Consider the following 25,486-nt stretch of genomic DNA (forward strand, 5'->3'; position numbering starts at 1 on the left):
AGCATGGTGATGATGATGTGCACAGAAAGATCTTTGAGATATAGTAGAATCTATACTCTCTACTCACCACCCGTTCTTTCTCCCCCCCCCCCCCCAAAAAAAAATCTGTTTTAATTAAATTATTATATAAAAAGTGAAAGCATGGTTTTATGATGATAATATTTACTGCCTGGGAGTAAAAAAAAAGATGGAAGTTTTCGTCGATTGAATTTAACGAGATTCCGTCGGGGATGTAATAAAGCGATTCCGAACGGTCGATCGATTCGAGCGGTCTCGTGAACAAGAAAGTCGTAATACCGATAGGAAGATAGATCGGAGATTCTCGGACTGACAAATCGGTTCTAGATTGATTTACGCCGTCGATATCTCGTCGGCTTGCTTTTTTATCATTTAGGGATAGTAACACGGGTGGTCTCCGAACTCTGATCCAGCGCGCGATATGATTCGTGGGCTTTTAATTTGTTCAGTGTGATCCATGAACTTTGGCCCGATATCAATGTGGTCCTTGGACTTTTGGTGCATGTTCAATTTAGTCCTCGAACTATATGGAAATGTTCAACGTTATTTTTCAACGTTGTCCTTCCATTAAGTCAAGTTCGGGTTGAATATTTTCATGCAGTGCAGGAACTAAGTTGAACATGTACCAAAAGTCCATGGACCTCATTAAACAAATTGAAAGCTTAGGGACTACATTGAACAAATTAAAAGCTTACGGCTAACAAATTGGACCAAAATTCATGGACTATTTGTATCATTCTCCCCATCATTTTATGATGTCGGGTCACTAAACGGACGAATAACATTAGGGATGACAAGAACCTCTTTTATAGACACTTGCTTATAAAAAGCGACGTAACCTAACTCCTTGGCTATTTAAATAAGCCGATAACTCCACGAACGAATCGTGCTCCCAATATAATAAACTTCCGATAAAGAAAGCGACGTCCGAAGAATTTCATCGGATACTCAAATAAGTAGAATTTCCCTGCACATCACATGCGAATGCATACTTTTTCCCCCTTCCTCTCCTCGAAAAGGGACCGATCGATTTATCATGCGGCATACATCTCGATCAATTCCTACCATCGAATGAATTTCCAAAACCCCCCCCCGGGTAACTTTTTTTTTTTTTTTCAATTCTTACGATTGGTCGGTCACAGCACGTATCATTTCCTTCTCCACGGTGCCTGAACATCCGACGTGGGGGCGGGGGGCCGGGAGCCGGGCCCCGCCCCCACACCATCGCCCTCCACTCAACCATCACCAAAAAGCCATCTCCTTCCTCCTCCCCTCCTCTCCCCCTCCCCCCCTTCCTAAATAAATAATTAATACCCGCCCCCGAGCAAACACACATTTATGCCCAAATTTCCCCTTTCCCTTTTCCTTCCTATTCTTTCTTTTTTTTCTTTTTTTATAAAAACGCGAACCCAAAACTCTCTCCTCCGCCGGCCCAAAAAAAAAAAGGAAGAAGAAGAAAAAGCCAAAGAATTTTTTTTTGGATTTTTCGGGCTCGATTATTATATACCTACAATTCCCCATATCATCCCTTTCCCACGTTTTTTTCTTTTTTTTTGTATATAGTTTCCCCGATCATAAATTTCTTTTTTGTATAAATTTCCCCCTTTTTTTTCCTGATATTTTTTTTTTTTCCCCCGCCCCCCCCCTCGGTCGCCGGCGATGCCTACGCCGGTCGGCGCGGCCAGGCAATGCTTGACCCCCGAGGCGGCCCACGCGCTGGACGAGGCCGTGGGCGTCGCGCGCCGCCGCGGCCACGCGCAGACGACGTCGCTCCACGCCGTGTCGGCCCTCCTCGCCCTCCCGTCGTCGGCGCTGCGGGAGGCCTGCGCCCGCGCCCGCAACTCCGCCTACTCCCCGCGCCTCCAGTTCAAGGCCCTGGAGCTCTGCCTCAGCGTGTCGCTCGACCGGGTGCCGTCCGGCCAGCCCAGCGACGACCCGCCCGTGTCGAACTCGCTCATGGCCGCCATTAAGCGGTCCCAGGCCAACCAGCGCCGCCAGCCCGAGAACTTCCACCTCTACCACCAGCTCTCGAACCAGTCCTCCATGAACGCCGTCAAGGTCGAGCTCCAGCACCTGATGCTCTCGATCCTCGACGACCCGGTCGTGAGCCGGGTCTTCGGGGAGGCGGGTTTCCGGAGCTCCGAGATAAAGCTGGCCATCGTCCGCCCCTTGCCTCACCTCTTCAGGTACCCTCGATCCAGGGCCCCGCCGCCTCTGTTCCTGTGTAACCTGAGCGAGAGTTCGGGCCCCGGCTCCGCTTCGGGCCGACCCGGGTTCAACTTCCCGTTCTCGGTGTTCCCCGGGTTCTCGGACGGGGACGAGAATGTCCGGAGGATTGGGGAGGTCATGGTGAGTAGCAAGGGAAGGAATCCCCTGCTCGTGGGCGTGTGCGCTTACGACGCGCTCAGGAGCTTCGTGGAGAGTCTCGATAAGAGGAAAGATGGGTCGTCTCTGCCTAAGGAGATTTCTGGGCTGAGCATGGTTGACATCGAGAATGATGTTCCCAAGTTCGTGGGAGAATGTTTCGATAAAGGGTGTGTGGATGTGAGGTTCGAGGAGGTGGGTGGTGTGATAAGGCAGCGTCTGGGGAGCGGTGTGGTGGTGAGTTTTGGTGATTTAAGGACATTGACTGGGGATGGGGCGTGCGGCGAAGCCGTGAGCTACGTCGTGGAAAGGTTGACGAGGTTGTTGGAGGTGAACAAGGGGAAGGTCTGGTTGATCGGGGCGGCAGCAACCTACGACACATACTTGAAGTTCTTGAGTAAGTTCCCAGCTGCTGAGAAGGAATGGGATTTGCAGATTCTGCCGATCACGACGCTGCGGCCGTCGGTGCCTGAATCTTGCCCAAGGTCAAGGTAAGTGGCGGTGGATTGTCTTGCTTGTGCTATCTAGTGATTGATATATCTGCGGAAACAGGGATGCTTAAAAATCGAGATTTACATGTTAGCATTGGTTTTTTTTTTTTTTTTGGTAAGGTTGTTAGCATTGGTTTTTGATCTTGTCTTGATTGAAGAATCCTGTTTCTATGGCTGAGGCCTCTACTTGATCTTTTTTTCATATGAAAAGGCAGGGTCCTGAGCATGTGCATGTGTGTAGTATCTGTGTGTGTCTCTTTGTGCTTTTACGATCACGGTCACATAATTTTTGTGATAACGTGTTCTGAGATGGACTGGTGGGAAGTTCGGTAAATTATTTAAATGCTGAGGAAGGAAGAGGCTTTCATAAGTTGAGTTTGATATGCTTTATTTAAATGAACATAGATACTTTTGTCCATGGTGCTTAGATGACTTGTTGATCTATCCTTGTCGTCTTATGGATATCAATTGCATGCATAGTCTTTTAGGCTTATGGTTCAAAGATTCAAGTGTACCTTAAAATATGCAGCTAAGGCGTTGCTTGGATCTAGAATTCTGCCGAGTTGCTGGTCAGAGTACTTTTTAGTTTTTCTGGGAAAGAGTCCAGGAACTAAATCCAGCAAACTCACGCATTATTTTGATTACGCGACTGCTGTTTGCAAAAATTTCTGAACTTTTCATCATCTTGTCCATCACCTTCAGTTGAAGTGATACTGTTAATTTGGAACTTTGGACAAAGGTATAAGAAACTCTCTAGGCAAGGTGGTTTTGGTTTTTTTAGGCTATTGTTTTACTCCTTGCTGCAGAGACACATGCTTAAACAACACAACGATTTTCTTTTAGGGGGTTGAATTTGCCTGATTACTGTCAGGAAAAATGGGTGCTTCTGCTAGATGATCTGATTTGCAAGATATAAGCCCAGACTAATATTTTGTCGAATTGTAATATGAAGTGACTTGTAGACAAATATCATCTGCTATGACTTCCTCTGTTGGAAATGGCCAAGGTAAAAGACAAAGCAAAACCTTGCCACCCAGAGCAGAACTATTGGGCTTCTTGGGATGTTATGTCTTATTTCATCGTTTTTCTAGTGGAAAAGGTCTGAGACCTTTCCTTTCGGGTCACGTCTTGTGTAAGCAGAGTATGAAGATCTTATGGATTTAACTTAGTGCTTCATAAGAATTTAATCCATAGTCTATTAAAACTATGTTATAGAGACAAATTTGTTCAAAACTGCTGAGAATTGACCAGTCAACCTCCGAATGATTTGGTTTTAAAGAAAGTTAATCAAAAGGCCGGAAGAAGTAATTATTTCTGCTAAGTTATCCAAAACATGTAAAAGTATCAGCACGCTGAAGTAAGAGATTCAAAGACACTACAGAGGAATGGGACTTTTAACTTCGATACCATGCGAGCCATTATTGTACCTCTGACTAGAGAAACTAAAATTGTGATACAGTTTCCTTACTTTTACAGTCACTTGGTAAGTTCCTCCATTGCCCTTAATCAAATAGATGTTTAGCCCTTGTTGTGAAAAATATGCATTTTCTTGATTATATGACTTTGAAGTAGTTACGCTAATCTTGACTAGTTTCTAACTTGGATTTGACTCAGCTTGATGGAATCATTTGTTCCTTTTGGGGGATTCTTCTCGACATCCTCAGACATCAATAGTCCTGTGATGAGCATGTCATACCAGTATGGAACGCCCTGTCATCTATACGACGACAAGTGTGAACAAGACAATGTAGCTGCTAGAAAAGCAGGATGTGCTGCTTCGGTGGCAGATCGGTATCAGAATAGTCTGCCTTCATGGTTGCAGATGACTGAGCTTGGCATAAAGGGAACTGACGTGAAGGTGTGTATAGCTTCCTCTCTCTGTGTCCCTTTTGCATGACATCTTCGCTGGAATATCTTGGGTCTGTATCGAACTTTTAAAACATTATTTTTTCCTGCCTATGGCCTATGACAAGTTGTTCCAGTTTAAGCAATTTTTTTCGCCTAGAGAACTGAAGGTGCACTTGAAGTTTTTGAAGCTTCTGTCTCGATTGTAGATCTTCAGGATGGCCAATCCAGTGAAACCGTTCTTTTTATCTGTTTTGATGGCCATATTGTATCTTTATTTTTTCTGCAGGGGAAGGATGATGGCCCCGTGCGGAGCTCAGTGGATGCTGAATTGCAAAACGAATCAGATGAAAGTTCCCGGCATTCTCCTAAAAATCAACCGCTTCAAAATGTCTATCGGGTGGGTTCTGAAGTTCAAAGTGTCGTGGGTTTCCAGTCTGCTGAGGAGAGAAGGGAGACCACTGATAATCAAAGCCTCAAATTGAAAACAGATTCATGTCCACGAGAGACCGGATGCAAGAGTGTCAGTTCATGCATGTCCACGGAATCCCGTAAGATGATGACTTCACATTACGGCATCCACCTTCCTCCAGTTCCCAAGACTAATAAGGAGAGTTTCCTGTCCAAGTTGTGGGAGAACCCTTCAATAGTGGAAGGTAAGGGGGACTCGGGTGTTGCTGCGTCCCCCAAATTCAGTGGGTCCAACTCAGTCGTCGATGATGAAATCCGAACATCTCCTGCTTCTGTGACTTCTGTGGCGATGAGTTTAGGCTTGGGAATTTGCTCTCCCCCGGATGATAAGGAATCGAAGCAGCATGCACACCCCAGTCACTGTACAATACCGACTAGCGGTGATCTATTCAGAGGAAGCACTTGCAAAACTTTAGCGGAATCTTCGTCCAGCTCTTATCCTGACACCTGCTATCCACTTCATCAGAGAGATTTCAAGGCGCTTTCTGGAGCTCTCATGCAGAAGATTGGAAGGCAAGTCGAGGCGATAAATGTCATCAGCGAAAAAATTCCTCTATGCCAATCAAGAAACAATGATCGGTCGAGAGCCAGTTCTAGAGGGGACATGTGGTTCACTTTTCTTGGTCTTGATAAAATTGCTAAGAGGAGAACTGCCGTTGCTCTCTCTGAGGTACTATATGGAAGCAAGGAACATCTCATCTTTGTGGACCTAAATGCTCAACACGAAAATGGCTACGTGGACAGAATCTTAAATCAAGAAATGAATCAGTATGATGTGAAATACCGTGGAAAAACTGTTGTTGATATCATTGCTGGGGAGATGAGGAGGAAACCCTGGTCTGTTGTCTTGCTTGAAAATGTGGACAAGGCTGATGAACAGGTTCAGAGTAGCTTGTCCCAGGCCCGTTGGACGGGTAAATTTTCAGACTCACACGGAAGAGAAATCAGTATAAAAAATGCAGTGTTTTTGGCAACTTCAACTTTCACTAAGGTCAACGGAGTTCTACATTCTGGGGAAGAATCTGCTAAATCTGTGGAAGAGAGAGTACTGGGAGCTAAGGGCTGTCGAATGAAGATATTGGTTGAGGATGCTCTTGGAGACGACGCGATTGATAATCACCTTCTTGTGTCAAATACATCAGGAATAAGCAGCACCAACCATCTACAAGTGAACAAAAGAAAGCTCGCTGGTTCAAATGGAAATGTAGTATTGCGCGAGAATTTACAGGTGGTCAAGCGAGCTAACAAGACATCAAGTAGACATCTCGATTTGAATCTCCCAGCAGAAGGCAATGAAGTGGTAGACGCCGATGATAAAAGCACCGACGTTGATGTGATGAATGATAACTCCAAAGCGTGGTTGCTAGATTTCATGGACCAGATGGACGGGACGGTGGTCTTTAAACCGTACGACTTCGATTCTCTTGCTCAGAAAGTACTCAAAGAGATCAAAGAGAGCTTCTGCAAGGCTGTGAGCTCCGAATGCCGGATGGAAATCGACTCGAAAGTCATGGATCAATTAATGTCGGCCACTTACTTATCAGAGAGCGAAAGAACGGCGGTGGATTGGGTGAAGCAAACCCTGAGCAGGGATTTTGCAGAAGTCCAGAGGCGGCACAAGCTCACCTCTCGTTCCATCGTGAAACTTGTAGTCTGCGACGACTTTTTGTCGGAAGAGCAAGAGACCCAAACCGGGCTTCCCTCGAAACTCATCATCGACTGAGGCGATAGATTAGCGCATTCTCTTTTGAATTAGACTGATGTCAGTAGCGTATAACGTACATAGTGCAATAGGGGGGGGGAAGCTTTGTTTGGCCTGTTCAATCCCATAGTTTTAGGAGGAGGAGGGGTCCTTTTTCAGGTTATGGTTTTTGTGTATTTGTGATGTATAATCTGCCGTCAAAGGGGCTTGTGTATGGTTCTGCTTACTCAAATCAGTTGGTCTTAGTCTGTATCATTTAACTGTATCACTTTTCCATAACTGATGCTTCCATTGATCAACTAAAATTATACCCACGATGATTGCAAAATCTGCTGCAAAACTTATATGAAAACCGTGAAATGTGATCAACGGATGAACTCGAAGTTTGCGGGGTCCCTTTTGCAAATCTGAACCTTCTCCAGCGAGCGGGAAGAAAATGCTCCTCTATCGTCTCGCTAAGTTTGATTCCGGGAGGTGAGAGAGATACGCGGGCTGTTCGACGATGTGAATTTCGATCATTTCCGCCTACAAAACGTGTGCGATTTCGACCTCGAAATCGGTTATTGTGATCAATTGATAGTGGGGATGTGAATTAATATGCGTAATTTGCGAACTCTAGCAAAAATACCGAAATGAACTGGAGAAATTCGGCTTAGACGAAGCCCCACCTAACTCGAACCTTTCACGTTCATTTCGGCCCGAGTGTGATGGGCTACCTAAATTAGTCCTTTGAGCGACCCGAGTTGGACCGGCTCGGTCCGATTAAATCGGGTTTTGCCCAACTCGTGATTGGATCTGTGGATTCAAATCTCCAGTTGTCCACGTTTCCCACCAACCATTTTCTGGCCATCCATTCAACGTTAGGCAATAAGACGGGTGAGAGACATAGTTGTTACAAAACGAATGCCTCGATTCGCCTAGAACGGAAAATATTTTATCTCGGCGTCGCCTTCGTATCGGTAACTTATTGTAAACTCGGTGCGAATCTCCGTAGAAAATGGACCGGTAGACGGATCTGTAATCAATTGTTCTTAGAGGGTGTGTTTGTCTCATTGAAAATAAATAATTTTCAGGGAAAACGGTTAGCTTTCTACTTATTCGGTAGTTTAGGGACGTGATTTCTTTTTCGCTGGAAATAGAAAGTTGCTTTCCTCCAATGTAAACGTGTTGCTTTCAGTCTATGGAAATCGTTTTTCATATGTCGATTAGTTTTCCGCCATCTAATGATCGAAAAGTCGGAAACGATTTTCTCGGGAAACGGTTTTCATTTGAGCAAATGGATCCTAAATTTCGCTTCGTTTCTATCGCGTTTGATCCGCGGGAAATCTTCGTCCTCGCCACTCCAGGGAGCCTCTACCAATGTGCTCTTCGAAATCAAATCTTGTTGCAAGTTGACGCAGGGTAAGTTATAACTGGAAAAAAGCTTTCCAAAGTAATTCTAAAATTCAATTGATAGTCATGTCGATCTCTTTCATCGTAGTATCATTTTATAGGCGAATAAGGAACAACCATCCAAGTTTGGAAAATAGAGATCTTAATAAATTCCTAGAAGACAAATCACAATTAATAAAGATTCTGGAAATCTAAAATCATTCAACTACTCTCGAAAATATAAGAGATCATTAATGGCTTTCGACGTCTTCGAAGAATGCTTCGGCATCAGTCACGGCCAAATCGCGTCGGTTTCTAGCGATCACGTTTGTCAAGATAATTACATGTCAATTGTTCTACATCATAAGTTCTAAGGGGAGTAAGTGTGGGTTTTGATGATGCAATTTAAGGGTGAGCAAAACGAAACGACTAAATCGGTCGGTTGGGTCCGGTTCCCAGTAGTGCCGATCCAAATCCCGGTTCTAATAGAGAACTGGATCGACAGGACAAAATCAACTATATATATTTTTTTAATTTTTTGTAATTTCTTCAAGAAATTAAGTAAAGTGAAACCCTAATTAAACTTCAGTCCTCCTCCTCCGAAACTTTCCAAAAGTTACATCGTCTTCACTAGTTACACAGAAAAATTTAACTCCGAATGACTAGTGGCCATAACTCATTAAGCAATCAACACCTTTTTCGCTTAGCGTTTCCTCTTTCCACCGTTACAAGGAAGCCGCGGTATCCTCTTAGGTCTTTGCAGGGCTTTCGACCGAGAAGAGGTTTCCTCCATGCATCTTTCCACACAGCATTGGTTCCGTCCCTTACCTTACCTTTATCGCCCGTCAAGCGTCGAGGTTCGTATTAGATCCTCATCATTTGTATTTTTCTTTTTTTTTTGGAAAAAGATTCTGCCATTCGTGGACGGTCACTTGGGATATATAACCATATTTTCATTTCCAAAGAGCAAGAGGCAAAAACAGCGTTCCCTTGTCCAGGGAACTATTCTCCACCAGAACAGATTACTACGAAATGACAGAACTTCCGGACTGATTACAAATAAGGGAAGAGGTGCATACTCGGCAGCTATAAGCAATAATAAAATTTGATGTGAACACAAATTACAACATCTATCGTGAGTTCCGTGCAATAAGTAACCGAACTAGGAATCGATCACCCCCCTAATGCCATCGCACGGTGGAGCAGCGGGCTGGAAAGATTTTTTTGATGACCAAAAAAGTCGAGGAGAGAATTCCAAAGGGAAGAGGATGAGGTGGTGGGGTGGGGGAAGGTTCAATTCGAACTTACTTTCCACAGTGGAAGGATGACGCAAGGCGCATTCTGTCTCCCACCTATACACATATTTACATATATATATATTTTCTTTTTGTAAAGAAAAAAGAAAATGGAAAAAAAAGGGGAGTAAATTTGAAATGATACGTATATAATATATATATATATATATATAAATTGAAAAAGGAAATGGGGGGGAAAGAAACGCGCATGGAGCATGACAGCTTTACACTCTCTTTCCGTCACCCTCCCAACCCAAACTCCCACTGGCTTTCTCTGTCTCTCTGTCTCTATCTCCCTCCCCTTCTCCCTCTTCCCCCCCCACTCGCGCCCATCGCGCGTGCACTTTCCCCCACCTCCTCATTTTCCTTCCTTTTTTTAATACGAGTTCTCTTTACCTTATTATTATTACTCTTTCTATTGTCCAGGATAAATAGTGTGATGTATAGGAGAGCACCGCTTGATTGTTGATCATGGCAAATTTGGAGATTATTTCCACCCTCCCATCTGGTTTCGAAATCGAGAATTCCGCCGTTTTTACCTCGGGGCCCGAATTTGTACGGCGACGAGATCTGAGAGATTTTCGTGGGACTGCCGTCGACAGTTTAAGCTTTTTCAGAACAGTCGGTAATGGTCTGATAAAATCCCGACGGTTCCAAAAGCTTAGAAACTGTTGAATGAAGACATGGTTTTGACATTTAAATAATTCTAACAAGATCTTCTTACCTATATAAGAGGTGTTGATTGAAAAGAGCTGGCTTCTATATTTATATATCGATATTATTGCTTCTTATATCATCTATTGACTTTTTACGTAAACCATATATGTACAAAATCAATTTGTAACACATCAACTTTCATTGTGAAAGCCATGACCGATCGACAGGAACCGTCTTTTGCATTTACATTGAAATTTGCTCGTGAGTCGTTTTTCCCTATAGAAAAACTTAAGCATGACCCATACCGTGCCCGTGACTGAACTCGCTTTGTCTTCATCGACTTAAATTCCGTGCGCGCCTTGCCACCCTTGACACTCTGGAGTTTCCGATCACGTGTTCGAAAAAAGGAGCCAAAACATTTGTTACGGCACAATTCGCCTCCATCGCAAATTTTAACGGCTGCCGGACGTCATTACGTACGGCGCTGAAAAGCAAAGCAATGTTCGATTTTCTTTCCGCGAGGATTTTCGAATCGGAGTTTAACCCAAATTGGAATATTAATTAAAAAAAAATTAGAGTGAAATGACCGGAAGGGAAAATTCACAACCCTCCCTCCGCAGCGTTTTGCTGGGGGGGGACGGACTACCCGTTGGGGCGGTTGGATATCAACGTAATGCGGGGGAAGCGCGCGTGGGGCCCCCCTCCTCCCCGGAATTATTCAATCCCCGCATTTGAATTTCCATTTCCATTTCATCTGGAGTTTCATTTCCCGCAAAAGGAAATGAAAGAGCCTTCCCCCCCCCCCCCCCCAACCTCTGAAGCTTTGTTGACTTCGACGAGCCCTCCCCCTTCCCCCCAGTGGATCGAAGAAGAAAAGTCGCACCTTCCTTCCTCCCTTCCTCCCTTTCCGCCCCGTCTTCTCTTCTTCTTCCTCTCTCTCTCTCTCTCTTTCTTTTCCTCCCCACGGGACTTACATAAAAACCTCGACTTTGCATCATTCCGATTCACCTCACTCCTCTCTTTACTTCCTCGCTCGAGGTCTCCCCCCCTTTGGAGCTTAAGCTCGAATCTGCTTCTGCCCCTCTCTCTCTCTCTCTCCTGCCCGGTTCCCTCATAAAGGTACTCCCTCCTCCCTCCCTCCCTCCCCCTTGATTCTTTGGTCTCTTCGAGTCGGTGATGGTGTGTTGACTTTGGCTCCGGGGCGTCTGTTATTGGGCGGATTCAGGGTGTGTGTGTGTTTTTTCTAGTTGATGGGTTAGCGAGGAAATTTGATGGGGGCTTTTTGTTTGTTTGTTTGTTTGCGGGTGTTTAAAGTTTGAATCTTGTTCTGTTGGGTTTTGCTTGTTGGGACTACTCGTTGTTCCTCCTCCTCCCCCGCGGGGGTTTCTTGGCCGTTCCTTCTCGTGTAAGGAACGTCGACGGGTTGTGTGGTGTCGTTGTTGGACTGGGTCTTTGTTTCGGATGAGATTGACTCTTCTTAAGGGAGTTTAATATTTGCTGCTCCGCTTCTGATATCGTCGACTTTTCCGTTTCTTGGTTGAGAAATTAAGGTGTCGCGAGGCATTTCTGCGGCATTCTTGGTCATATTTGGTTTGCCCTTTAGGTTTCGTTTCTTTGTTTGGGAGCGTACGAAATTAGAGTTAGCTCATCTTCCTATGTGGGTAAGTTACCGATGCCGTGCTTGCGTGTACTGATCTTGGTGAAGGATGATTTGGGGAGTTCATTAAATATCCTGTGGTCATAATTATGCAGGAGTCGATTATGTGCAACGGTTCTTCGAAGAGTAAACTTTTCCCCTCGAGTTTCGTCATGGAGGGCGAATTCTGCAAGAAGGATGGCGAAGCTCCCCGTAAATGCTCTGCCTTGCTCGAACTGGCGGCCTCGGACGATCTTTCCTTGTTCAAAAGTGAAGTGGAAGAGAAGGGCTGTGACGTTGATGAGGCCAGCTTTTGGTATGGTAGGAGAATCGGCTCGAAGAAGATGGGTTTTGAGGAGAGGACTCCATTGATGATCTCTGCTTTGTTTGGAAGCGCTAAGGTCTTGAAATATATAATCGAGACTGCTAGAGTTGATGTCAATAGGTCCTGTGGGTCCGACAAGGCGACTGCCCTCCACTGTGCAGCCGCGGGTGGCTCCAGTTCTTCACTCGAAATCGTGAAGCTCTTGATCGAGGCGTCAGCGGATATTAATTCCAGAGATGGCAATGGAAATAAGCCCATCGATGTGCTTCCCCCTCCCGTGAAGCCTCGCTGCAATTCCAGAAGTAAGTTTGTCAAGTCGTTGCTGAGAGGCGATAACTATGTCGTGGAAGGTGATCAATCCTTTGACATAGAAGGAGAAGAGAAGCTAGTCTCGCTTCCCTCCTTTGGAAGCGAGAAGAAAGAGTATCCCGTTGACGTCTCTCTGCCTGACATAAACAACGGGTTCTACAGTACCGATGATTTCCGGATGTATGCTTTCAAGGTGAAGCCTTGCTCAAGGGCTTACTCCCACGACTGGACCGAGTGCCCGTTCGTGCACCCTGGGGAGAACGCGAGGAGGAGGGACCCACGAAAGTACCCTTACAGCTGTGTCCCGTGTCCTGAGTTTCGCAAGGGTTCGTGCCCGAAGGGCGATTCTTGTGAGTATGCTCATGGAGTCTTCGAGTCGTGGCTTCACCCAGCGCAATACCGAACCCGGCTGTGCAAGGATGAAACTGGTTGCACTCGCAAAGTTTGCTTCTTTGCTCACAAGTCCGAAGAATTGCGTCCCGTGTATGCTTCCACGGGTTCTGCTATGCCCTCGCCCAAGTCCTTTTCGGCTAGTGCCCTAGACATGACTACCCTGAGCCCCTTATCTCTTAATTCACCATCTTTGCCTTTGCCTGCTACGTCGACACCACCCATGTCGCCTTTGGCTGCCTCATCCTCTCCCAAGGGCATGAACTTGTGGCAGAGCAAAATTAACCTGACCCCACCAAGCTTGCAGCTTCCTGGCAGCCGGCTGAAGTCGGCTCTGAGTGCGCGGGACTTCGATCTGGAGTTGGAATTGCTCGGGCTGGAAAAGCAAGCTTCTCAGCAGCACCAACTGATGGAAGAGATTTCTCGTCTCTCGTCACCCTCTCTGTGGAACAAGGAATTTTGCAGAACCCCAGAGCTGAGGCCCACTAACCTTGATGATGTGTTTGGATCTCTTGAGACTTCTCTTTTGTCTCCTTTGCATGGGCTGTCGATGAAAGCATCGACTCCTACCCAATTGCAGTCTCCCACGGGGCTTCAGATTTCGAATTTGAATCAACTCCGTGCGAGCTACCCGTCTAGCGGCATGTCGTCCTCTCCTGTGAGGAAGACCTCTTCGTTTGGGTTCGACTCATCCAGTGCGGTTGCTGCAGCAGTCATGAATTCACGGTCCGCTGCTATGACGAAGCGGAGCCAGAGTTTCATTGACCGTGGAGCGGTGGGTCAACGTTCTGGACTCATGGGAGCAGCTGCTAATTCTCCTCCTAGGATGTCCAATCTTTCGGACTGGGGCTCGCCCGATGGGAAGCTGGATTGGGGTATTCAAGGAGACGAGCTCAACAAGCTTAGGAAGTCCGCTTCCTTCGGCTTTAGAAACAACAGTATGGCAAACCCAAACAATGTGGCACCTCCCGGTGCTGATGAGCCGGATGTGTCGTGGGTCGGGTCACTGGTGAAGGATGCGGCTCCGCCCGAAGGGTATCCGCAGTATATGTACATAGAACAGGAGCAGATGGTGGCATAATTAAAGCAAAGAGCACCACACGAACTCTCTCCTGATGGCTTTAAGATGACTTGTTTGACATTCTTTATATTCTTACAAACAGCATGGTCTTAGGAGTAGCAGGTGGAAGGAGGAAACAGTTGAGTTTGAGATTCAAGCTCTTAGCTGGACAGGGGAAAATTTGGGGAAGAAAGAGAATTTGGTTTCTTGCCCAACTTAGATGATATGCTTTTGAAGGCTTAAAAGACGATGATGAAGGCAAAATTCTTTTGTTAGTATGTATTGTTTTAATTTTTTTCATATCCTCTGTTTGGGGTGGTGGGTGTTGATGTTTCTTTTCGTCAGGCAAAATATATGAAGTTACTCTCCTGTTTTCTGGTCTAAATTCTCATCAGAGCTGCGTAGTCGTTTCCATCGGACAAAAACGATGGCTCGCTTCTCGAAAGTATCTCTCTCTCTCTTCTCATTTCGCTCATTGACGAAGCTGGATTCTCTGCTGCTCCCTCTGTACGTACGTGTTGATTGATGACTCACCTGTACCAGTTGATCACCGTTATTGATCAATGCTCCCCGTGATATTGGACCTCAAGAGGCACGTACTTACTACGGTAATGAACACAACATCAACGTGCCATTATCATAATTTCGAGCACTCTACCATCGAACCATTCTCGGGTCGAGCAGTGTTCTATTCGGTGGATCGTGTGATACACAATTAAAGCCGATTCCGAGCTCTCGAGTGCATGATCGGAAACGGGATCCGGACCTTCGTTCAGAAACATCTCTCTGGTTCGGGAGACCTGTCTCGAGGGAGGGGGGGGGGTTTCGGGACGACGTCGCGTCGGGATCCGGTTCGAGACAGCCGATCGGAACCCGTCCCCCACTTTACCGTACCCAAGAACATCAAAAGAGCAAGGGAAGGAACAGTCCACGTCGCAATACGTGGGACGAGGTTAAAAGACAAGGAGGGCGCGCGCGAGGTACCCGATTCTTGGCAACTTTCCCGTAAGAGATCTTCCCGCTTCGGAATCTCCTTCGTTTTCCCTATTTTTCCCCCCCCGCACTCATCTTTTGTTCTTTTCTTTCTCGGAGTCATTAAATTAAATTCTGGACGGTCGGAAATTCAGGACCCGCGCGTGGGGCCCCCCCACCCCCCCGGGGCACGCGGGTGGGAAAATTTCTGATGGCGGACGATGATGATGTCGGGGCCCACCGGGGGAAATTTTAATTTTGGGGGAGGAGCCGCCCATGCGTTGAATTTTCAAAACGGGGGCGGGGGAGGTGACTGTCCGTTTGACCGATTCCTCCTCTCCAACTTTTTGAAAGTTTTTTTTGTTTTTTTTTTGGGTTTTCTTTTCGGGGGGGCCCTTTTTATCTCTTTTGAGGATGTACGAACCAGTAAGGGATGCACAGGTGCAAACCGAAGTGGAATCTTAGCCGGCACCGTCATCATCATTCATCTGTCCAAAAGCTAAAATGGACCCAAAACCCCCCCCAAAAAAAAACATATAAAAAAATTGGGTCCACGTCGGGGCGCTGATCGTGCCACGTGACGTTACCGGCATCCACGTCAGTAAATTTCGATTAAAATTAATCGGATGAATTCGATTGTTAAAATATAAAAAAATTTTAAGATCCAATTGAATAAAATCGAAAAGTTGAGGACTGATTTAACGAAAATGTAATAGGATTAGGAACATTTCGGCAACTTTTCGAATAAATTAAAATATAAGAAGAAAAGGAAGAAAAGGGTGGACAGCAAAGAGATCTCTCCTTCTCCTTCTCTCTAGAGAGATCTGGAACGTGGATCTGGGCTTCGGCCCATTGGGCTTTGGGGCAACCTTTCTTTTTGTCAAAATATTTTAAATAAATAATTGATAATGAGATACGTGGAGGAAAGAGAGAGAGAAAGGACAGAATCCAGCAAAGACCCCTTAGAACGCAGATCTGGGCGGGCTTTTGGCCCGTCGGGCTCGATTAGGACATGCGACTGTTTTCTTTTGTTTGGTAGTTTTGGTCGACCATATGATTTCGGGTTAATACTATCAAAAATCTCAAATCGGTATGCTCGGGTTATATTTAACCCTGAATTAATTTTCGTTATCACAGAAAAGTCACGAATTGGTGTATTCATACCCGATTTACTCCGAATTTTAATTTTCGTGTCACAAAAAGTCCCGAACTAGTAAAACTCGCGCCATTGGTTCGGATCCAATTCGTGAGATGGGCTATCCGTGTCATGTAAATTGTCTTGACGCCTCCATTTTCTTGGCTAGTAGATAGAATCCCTCAGGCTGAGCAAGGAAGAAGACGGAAGAAGACGAACGGGAGACAGAGCGAGAGCACTTTTCACAAGGCAAGAAAGCAAGCCAGCGGTAGGTAAGAGGAGAATGGATCTCCGGATTAAAGGAAGCCCACATTTTCTCCAAAGTGGTAAAGTAGTGCTACATTTACTCTAAACTTTGAGATTTTTTGTGACATGAAAATCAGTTTGGGGTAAATACAGCATCGATGTATCAGTTTGAGATTTAATGTGATATAAAAATTAATTTGGAATAAATGTGGCACAAAATTACCACTTTAAAGTTGTTTTTTCAGTATCGACCGTGATTTTTTCGATAAGAAGCAATGTAAATTTTTAAAGAACTTGAATGGATGCGTCGTTCGAAGAGCATTTTTGTACAGGTATTGAGTAGAAATTTCGCTTAATAGAAGTAGAGATTCTGCTTAATGTGGTTTGGTATTAACTGACATCTAAAACATTATAATTAGATTATCACAAAATACTACACATTTGTGTTCATAATTACTAACGTTGGGACTTCTAGTTTTCGAGATGTTGATCATTTTACTTTATTTATAAGGAGAATTTTCCGTACTCTCTATACTCATCTTACTTCTAAATTGGTTTTTACCTATTTTAGTGTTGCTAATTGGCACTATAAATCTTTCTATCGATGATTTTTCTTAATTTCTCTTCACATTGTAATAGAGTTATTGATTGCATACGTGCATCCCCGCTCCTCCCCACGTCACACAGCCACAATCATAATTCCAACATAATCTAAACATGTCATGCTAACGTACCATAATTGTGGCAATCGCATTTTTAAAAATTCGAAAGTAATAAAAATTTGTCAATCCAATGAATATAATAAGAAAGAAAGAATGGACGATGATATAATTTTAAAAAGGGTTAATATCACGAAAAACCCTAAACTGGTACATTTGTGACACGTTTACCTCAAACTATTTTTTTGATCATAAAAAACCCCAAACTGGTACACCTGTGACAATTTTACCCCGAACTATTTTTTTGACCATAAAAAATCCCAAACTGGTACACCTGTGACAATTTTACCCCGAACTATTTTTTTGACCATAAAAAATCCCAAACTGGTACACCTGTGACAATTTTACCCCGAACTATTTTTTTGACCATAAAAAATCCAAAACTGGTACATCTGTGACAATTTTACCCTGAACTTACCACAAAAAACCCCAAACTGGTACATATGTGACAATTTTACCCTGAATTAAAATTTTAATATTATTTTTTTTTTTTTTCGAATTTTTATTTATTTATTTATTTCCTTTTATTTTTTTTTTCTTTATCTTCAACCTCTAGCCGGTCGCCGGACCGGCGACCGACCAAAGGCGGAAGCCGGCGAGGGCCGCCCTCGCCCGCCCAGGGCAAGGGCGATCCTCGCCCGACTCAGGCGAGGGCTGCCCTTGCCGGATCTGGCGAGGGCGACCCTCGCCTGCGTCGGGCGAGGGTTGCCCTCGCCGGCGTCGGGAGAGGGCTATCCTCGCTCGCCCAGGCAAGGGCGAGGGCTGCCCTCGCTGGCTTGGGGCAAGGCAGCCCTCGCCTGGGCGGGCGAGGACGGCCCTCGCCTGAGTCGAGCGAGGGTGACCCTCGCTGGCGTCGGGCGAGGACGGCCCTCGCTAGATTCGGCGAGGGTCGCCCTTGCCGAGTCGAGTGAGGGCGGCCCTCACCAGCGGCTGCCGAGGGCGGCCCTCGCCGGCTTCCGCCTCTGGACGGTCGCTGGACCGACCAGAGGTTGAAGTGAAGAAAAAAGAAAAGAAAAAATTCAAAAAATTCAAAAAAATAAAAAAAATAATATTAAAAATTAGTTGGGGTAAAATTGTCACATGTGTACCAGTTTGGGATTTTTTGTGGTATGTTCGGGGTAAAATTGTCACATGTGTACCAGTTTGGGGTTTTTTATGGTCAAAAAAACAGTTTGGGGTAAATGTATTACAAGTGTACCAGTTTAGGGTTTTTCGTGGTATTAACCCTTTTAAAAATAGACTGAAATACACTTTTCTTTGTTATTTAGTTTTTTCGATCGAGCGCGCTAGTTTATATAAGTACACCGGTTTTTGCCAGACTGATGACCCTATATAATTTATCATTTTAGTTATATACCATATTAATTGGCAAATCGTAATTATCCACGCATTAATTTTGCTCCCACCATATGAAGTATGCACCTTGATTATCTTACCCCACGCATTTTCATTTCCATGCGGGATCGACATAAAATCAGATTTTTTTTTTCTTTTCCATTAATATTTTATCGAACAAAGAATTTAATCAATAAACCTAATATAGAGAGTAGTTCCGGCGACATTCACGTGGAAAGAGCGGAGCAGAGCAGAGCACAGCATCATCGCTCTCGAACGTTGGAGCTCCGAACTATCAACTATGCTCGCAGGTCTCTCTCTCTCTCTCTCTCTCTCTGAGATCGCGCGCGCTCGCATTGCGATGGATTCATCGTGGTTCTGACGTTCTTGGCGTTCTTTTGCTCGTTAAAAGCACGAGTGCCGATGACATTCTTTGTGGCACATCAAGTGTTTGCTGAATTTCCCGAGAGGCGTTGCGTTGATCTCCACCACCCTTTTATCCTGCTCTCTAGTTTGGTTCTTGGTGTGAACGAATGTGTCGTTTGCTAGTTTTAGGGGGGAGAGCATCAACTCGAGTATAAGGAAACGGGTGTGATATTGTCATTGTGCTCTTCCATGAAGAAGCGTTTGTGCTTTCCAATTTTCATGCTTTTTTGGAAGAGGGGGGTTCAAAAAAAATATCCAGGAAACTTAGAAGGACTTCTACGATGCTTCTGTCTCTAGTGTATTATACCCTTTTTGATCAATGTAGGAGAGGAATGGTATTGTGATGTCAGTCCTCATCCTCCTGTAAATGCTTCATGCACAACTCAGAATACCCCCTCTGTTTCGTCTTGATTTAAATGAACTTCCCTTATGTTTGTCTGCGTGCTTATATGGCTATAGTTGTGAAAATTTTAAAAAGTTTGTTTGAGTATTCGACTGGCCCTCCTCATATGCATGGAAGTAATTATATCTTAAAAGAGATTATATTGGCATATTTACAATGAGAATATGAGAACTACTGCATTTGGCTTTCTCTAAAAGATGTCACAGGAAGCTGCATTTTCAACTGCAGAAAGTTTTGAGCTTCTTTGGAGTGCCTAGATAACAAGAATCGGCATTTTCTTTTGTGAGATCGAAAATCATCTAAATGCAAGGTCTTGTTTACGTTTAGCATGAGGCATTCTTTTCTCCTTTTTGATAAGTATCAGTGCCATAAAATGTAATGTTAGCTTGACAAGGTAAAATTCCAGGCATTTGAATCACCATTTACAAGCTGGATCATGGGAAGATGATTCCTTCAGTCGATTGTATGCTTGAAATGGGGCCAGTTTTAAAACACATTAGACTGGAGAATACCGGACAAACTCATCTCTCTGTCCCCTACAATGAGTGACCATGTTATGTTGGTGATTTTCCTCATCTGCCATCACCACATTTAGAGGATGAAACCGTAACGCTCTTATTTCATAATTTGCTGTCCCCAGGGTTAGCGGCCGCGTACGTTCAACCCAAAGTTGTAATTACACCGAGGACACAGATCCCAGGTATGTGTTTTCAGATAATGTCCAACCCATTAGAATATTATATTACTCATTTTGTTGTTCCAAAAGTTCAAGTTCAACACCCTGTCTTCGCTCTCTCCATCTCTCTCTTTATGCACATTCATTGAACATATATATTTGTTTAGAATTCCCCTAGTAAGTAGTAAATCTCTTCAAGTTATTTAATATATTTATTCACTTTCGTCTTATTTTATGTATTTGTAGGTTTAAAAGTCGCTGAACGGGTTTTGTCAAGAAAGAGTACATACGCGAAAGGTAAACTTACTTTCAGGTTTGCTCAGTCAACAACTGAAGCCTCCTCAAAAGATGAGGATCAAAAAACCAGGTGGCCTTTGGTAAAGATGTGTGGAATCACATCACCCAGAGATGCCGCCGCCGCCGCAGAAGCTGGTGCAAATTTTATCGGAATGATTCTATGGCCAAACTCAAAGCGTTCCATATCACTTTCAATGGCCAAGGAGATTTCAAAAGTCGCAAGAGAATATGGGGCTCTGCCAGTTGGTGTCTTTGTGGATGATGATGCTGACACCATACTAAAAGCTTCTGATGCAACGAATCTTGAATATGTACAGGTACGTGCTCATCTGATCCTGACAATCTTGTTAAATGTGACAACTTGTGACCTGGTAACATTTTGAAGTATCGCAGCTTCATGGGAGTGGTTCTCGGGCAGCCTTTTCAGTTTTAGCCCAAGAGAAACAGATAATCTATGTTCTCCATGCAAATGAAGAAGGCCACCTTTTGAATCAGATTTCCGATGGAGAATCTTCTTTAGTTGATTGGATCCTGGTTGATAGTGCCAAAGGTGGCAGGTAAGAGCAGTACTCACTTCAGCATTCTTAGTTAGCAATTGGCGGAAGCTTTCTTGCCTAGCTAGAATCTTATTATCTCACTGGAGGCCTTGTTATCAATTTCTTCATGGGGGCTTCTCCAACTGCGATGATATTTAGAGTGCATGTATGGGTGTTCCTGTGCATGTTGGTGTATGGAATGAGCAAGTATGAGCTCGTGTGCTGCTTGTGGAGGGGAATCGCAAGTGTTCTTTTTGTCCCTTCTGTAAGCATATTACTTCATGTGGTGCACTCGATCCATTTGCTTAATTCTGAACTTTGCTAGCAGTGGCAAAGGATTTAATTGGGACCGGTTTAAGTTACCAGAAATCAGAAGTAAGCATGGGTGGCTCCTGGCTGGAGGGATAAATCCTGACAATGTTTGTAAAGCTCTTGCCACCCTCAAACCTCATGGTGTCGATGTTAGCAGTGGAATTTGTGCTTCAGATGGCATCCAGAAGGATTTGTTGCAGATATCGTCATTCATGAAAGCTGTAAACTCCATGAGTCATTGATTCATGAGGAATAGGGCAATATTGAGCTCTTTGTCTACAGATTTGGTATTGAGACTTTATAGCATTTCAATTTTTCCCTCTCATCTGCATACAATCAAATTCTCTCTTTAGAACATTGTCTTTCATTCTCAATGGAAAGTGCTCTGTTTCTACTCTCTGATTCCTCTCAGTAACTTCCTTTTTTATTTTTATGTGAACGATGAACGATTCCTCTTAACAGCTCCTTTCTGTCGATCAATGCGAGCCAATTAGGGGAATTATTTATCCTGAGATGAAAGTGACATGAATATAAGACAATTATGGATGGATTGAGAGCCATTACTTAAGACTGGTCCTTTAAAAGGTTGCCTGTAGGGTGCCCTGGAAATAATCATGCGAGGCTAATGACGAGGAAAGTAACTTCTCTTTTGTCTTTTTCACTTCAAAGAAAGTTAGGGATGTTCTTTCCCTCCAATTACATAAGACGAACTCTATAATCCCTGTACAACAAGAGAGATCTCTGAAAAATCTTCAGAAACATCTGGCTCTCCATTGTTGGATACACAAAAGAATGGATGGTGGCAAAATGGTTTACATGTCTTCAGGGATAAGGGTGGGACGCTAAATGGATGGTCTGAAAGAATTTGTCATATCAGCAGGCTCTGGCATTGGTTTTGGATACCAGAAAAGTCCATTTCATCTTCATCCTCAGATATTTGAGTTAGACCCACTGCGCTTAGGGTCTGCTTGGTAGTACACAATATCTCCAGAATCACTCACATAGTGGTCCTCCTTCATGCTCTTTGTGAGGACCCTGAGCAAGTGAAGTGGGAGAGGCCCAGATTTCTTTGGTTCTCTGTAGTACTTGCCAAGCACTGGCTTAGCTGCTTCAGTCTGCAAATGAATGAGCCAAAATATCAGAGATTATCTTGCAATGGAAGTGGAATAACAACTCAGAAAATAAAATTCTTACTCACAAGTGATTAATGATTTAGCCAAAAAGAAGGAAAATTAACTACTAGTTACTCACTGCTTCTATTAAGTGGTAGTGTGGAATCTGAGGGAAGAGGTGATGAACCACATGTGTCCCAATGTCATGGTGGATGTTGTTGATCCATCCATAATCACGGTCAAGGGTTGTGAGCCCTCCTCTCAGATAACTCCATTCCTGTGGTCCAGAGAACGACAAATTTATGAGCTTTTCCCAAATGATATCTATAACAACGAATGAACCTCAATCTACTGTCTATCAACCACCAAAATCAATCTCTCTCACTCTCTAGTACACAAGACCATGAATCGAGCACGACATAAACATTATTAGCTCGAAGTCGACCCCACTCTGACTTTTCGTATCTCACATTACTTCAAGATAGAGATACTTTCAAAAACTTACACAAAGGCACGGAGTATGATATCGCAAAAAGGCCATACTCTTCATTCATTGGCTTATAAAGATCATGCGTTAGCCAAAAGAAAAAAAGGAGTATGATATCCCTTCACTACCAGCTCTCCTACTTTGGAGGTTAAAAAGTAGAGAGTATCCGAAAGTTTACCTTGCCACGGTACCACGGTAATTTCTCATTGTGGCCATGGTGATGCAAATAAGTCACCACATCCAACCAGGCGACAAACATCTGCACCCAAATTCGGGATCAGAATTTCATCAAACACTTAGAAAACACACACAATCAGAGAGAGAGCGAGAGAGAGCGAGAGAGAGAGCTTACAAAGTAAGGAACACCATAGAGCTTGAGCAGCTGAACGGGACCCATAACAAAGGAAAGGCATGCAAGGATTGCAACCATTGCAATCCAACAAGCAGTTGATGTGATCACATCTTTTCTCTCGTTCGGGACAAACAAGTCACTGTTCGGGTTGAAATGAGAGCCTTTCTTTCCAGGACTTCGACCCCACTGGCAATTTCATCATCACCAACATACAAACAACGTTAGCAAAACCTGCCAATTAACTATCATAGGAAACAGCAAATGATTAGTCCCCACAATATTAGCAGAAACTGAAGAAAGCTTTACCAGATAGACAGGGTAAGCCAACATGGGGAATGGCAAGGTGAATCTCAGCAATCTGGTGATATTATCCACACTCTTATATACCCTCTCTGACAACTGAATAGACGATTTAAAAGAAAAAGCTCGTTAATACATTTACAGAAACCAAAATGACAGGAAACAGAAGAAATTTCCCATGTTTAAATTACCGGATGCCATGATTCATCGTTCTCGACATGTCCATGGTTCTGGTGGTGAGTTCTGTGGCTAATTCTCCTGCAGTTTTCATGGAGGATGAGGCCAAATTGGTGATCAGACAATTTATTGAAGCAGGACGACTATTTAGTTCAGAATGAGTCAGAAATTCTTTAGTAACTGACCATCCATGATACGGGACAAGGATTGAGGAATGAAGCAAATGTCCAAGCACACTGTTTAGCTTCGGATTATTGGAGAAACTGCCATGACCACTGCACATGACAAGCACAAAACTTTTTACAACACAGATATGAAACTAAATTCCCAATGCAAGATGTCTGGAAATTCACGTACTTTACAGCAAAGTATTCTCAAAGCAAACAGAATTAACATCTTCTGTAATCGTGGAAATGTCCAAACAGATTCAATTAAATCGGAGTTGCCAAAGAGATGCCCATTTCAATGGGTTGAAAAGAACATTACAAAGGCTTCAAGATAAAAGATTCTTGTTCAAAGTCATCGTGATTTCTTCCACAATTCAAGAATTGAAAAAGTGTTTGTGATGATTACCAATCATGGCCGAGAACGAAGAGAGCCCAGAACATAGTTCCCTGAGCAAACCAGTAGAGAGGCCAAACAACCCAATTGTTGAAATAAGCAGCAACAGCAGCCAAACCAAAAACCACCGCTACATCTCTCACCACGTAGCTCATTGACCTCCACGGGTCCTTCACCCAACAATGCTTCGGAATGGCTGCTCTGATATCGGCCAATTTGAAAGGGGGAGGTGCGCTGGGGTCAAACCGACCCGGCTCTTCGCTGAGCCCATTGATTCCATTTTCTTCCGGTGCTTCCTCACCAAGTGACATGGGTTTCACTGGTGTGCTCACATTCAGTGCCCAGTTTCTTTCCCTCGACCCGCTCAAGTCCTTCAATGAAAGGCCAAGAGTTTGCTTCTTGCATGATTGAAAAGGTCTGATTTTGGCAGAAGCTGTGGTGCTGCTAGACGTGAGGCCAGTTCTGGGGTTAGTATATATCCTGGGGAGGGGTTTAAGGCCACATTCTGATAGCACCCAGCTTGCCATTGGAGACCCAGAAGCAAAAGAATGCTTGGTTTCTGCTTTCTGGGTCTCTCTCTGATAAATCAGAGAGAGAGAGTGGGAGGGAGGGAGGGAGGGACGGAGAGAGAGATAACGTTAAAGGGTTTAAACCTAGAGGAAAAGAAAGGGATATGAGGAGATAACTCAAGGGCTTCTCTCCTCCACAACCAGCTTGTTAAAAAGCACAGAAAATTTTTGCTGCTTGTTGTTTGTCCTCTCTCTCTCTCTCTCTCTCTCTCTCCCCCTGCGTTCCGTGTGCAACTGGCCCTGTTCTGTCTCTTCTGATCTCAAGATGCTCAATTACATGGTACGAGGCCGTCTTTAAATCACCCGCAGCTACGTAGTTATAACGAAGCCGAGGTCGGTATAGGGTCGATTCTCACACTGGCTGCTACGAGGGTGTCTACTGCTGCTGCTGCTGCTGCTGAGAAATGGGGAAGGAAAGAATCCCACTTTGACCACTAGTTCTTGGGGATGGGCCCCGCGCGTGTGAAAGGCGGGGGAGGCGTCTGACGTGGTCAAACCTGCCTCGTGGATTCTCTTCGCGCAGAAAAGGTCTCGAGTCAGATGTATACAGCTGCTGAGAGCTCCTTTTCCAACATCGATTTGCATGCGGAGCCATATGGTTTTTTCTTAAATCCTTTTGGTGGGGTTTTCAACGTGATGGAAACAAGGTCATTCCAAGAAGCCACTTCAAAAGCACATGATATTGAGGGGAGTTTTGCTTATTGATAGTCATCATAGTCATAGTCATAGTCATAGGTTAGAGGAGTCAGAACAGAGCAATTCTCAAACGAAATGCTTTTTCATCCCAATGACCTTTTCTGTCTGGGATTTGGTAATTTGTTCAAACTCAACAACTCTCGCGAAATGATTGTCGTTGGCTACGTCTTAACACGCGGTATGTAACATCGTCTTCATGACTAAGCTCTCGAGAGCATAGGATTTCTAAATCTTATGATGA

General features: G+C 44.3%; 4 protein-coding genes across 5 annotated transcripts; 3 read left to right on the top strand and 1 right to left on the bottom strand.

The window, feature by feature from the left end:
• Positions 1 to 1,643: 1,643 nt before the first annotated feature.
• Positions 1,644 to 7,146, top strand: LOC115671187 (protein SMAX1-LIKE 6). Its single transcript, XM_056313024.1, has 3 exons — positions 1,644 to 2,873; positions 4,488 to 4,731; positions 5,008 to 7,146. The coding sequence occupies exons 1-3, from the start codon at positions 1,678 to 1,680 to the stop codon at positions 6,910 to 6,912; spliced, it is 3,345 nt and encodes a 1,114-aa protein (XP_056168999.1). The 5' UTR covers positions 1,644 to 1,677; the 3' UTR covers positions 6,913 to 7,146.
• A 4,467-nt stretch (positions 7,147 to 11,613) lies between these two features.
• LOC115672944 (zinc finger CCCH domain-containing protein 29-like) lies at positions 11,614 to 14,319 on the top strand. The gene is made up of 2 exons (XM_030594947.2): positions 11,614 to 11,875; positions 11,967 to 14,319. Exons 1-2 carry the CDS (start codon positions 11,870 to 11,872, stop codon positions 13,953 to 13,955), a joined length of 1,995 nt encoding a protein of 664 aa, XP_030450807.1. The 5' UTR covers positions 11,614 to 11,869; the 3' UTR covers positions 13,956 to 14,319.
• Positions 14,320 to 18,515: 4,196 nt separating this feature from the next.
• Positions 18,516 to 21,388, top strand: LOC115672968 (N-(5'-phosphoribosyl)anthranilate isomerase 1, chloroplastic-like). Of its 2 annotated transcripts, none has more exons than XM_030594983.2 (5): positions 18,516 to 18,652; positions 19,811 to 19,870; positions 20,144 to 20,460; positions 20,537 to 20,700; positions 21,008 to 21,388. In XM_030594983.2, the coding sequence occupies exons 1-5, from the start codon at positions 18,643 to 18,645 to the stop codon at positions 21,231 to 21,233; spliced, it is 777 nt and encodes a 258-aa protein (XP_030450843.1). In that variant the 5' UTR covers positions 18,516 to 18,642; the 3' UTR covers positions 21,234 to 21,388. The 2 variants fall into 2 exon arrangements, with proteins under 2 accessions (XP_030450843.1, XP_030450835.1); XM_030594975.2 differs by having other exon boundaries at positions 18,522 to 18,652; positions 20,093 to 20,460.
• A 238-nt stretch (positions 21,389 to 21,626) lies between these two features.
• Positions 21,627 to 24,915, bottom strand: LOC115672957 (omega-3 fatty acid desaturase, chloroplastic-like). Its single transcript, XM_030594963.2, has 8 exons — positions 23,993 to 24,915; positions 23,605 to 23,694; positions 23,434 to 23,500; positions 23,249 to 23,341; positions 22,943 to 23,128; positions 22,769 to 22,849; positions 22,243 to 22,380; positions 21,627 to 22,106 (listed from the first exon to the last, which is right to left on the bottom strand). Exons 1-8 carry the CDS (start codon positions 24,505 to 24,507, stop codon positions 21,921 to 21,923), a joined length of 1,356 nt encoding a protein of 451 aa, XP_030450823.1. The 5' UTR covers positions 24,508 to 24,915; the 3' UTR covers positions 21,627 to 21,920.
• Positions 24,916 to 25,486: the final 571 nt, after the last annotated feature.

This window comes from Syzygium oleosum, unplaced genomic scaffold, assembly GCF_021117445.2.
Source record: "Syzygium oleosum isolate NSW1041296 unplaced genomic scaffold, Sole_v2.1 Sole_v2.07, whole genome shotgun sequence".
NCBI lineage: Eukaryota > Viridiplantae > Streptophyta > Magnoliopsida > Myrtales > Myrtaceae > Syzygium > Syzygium oleosum.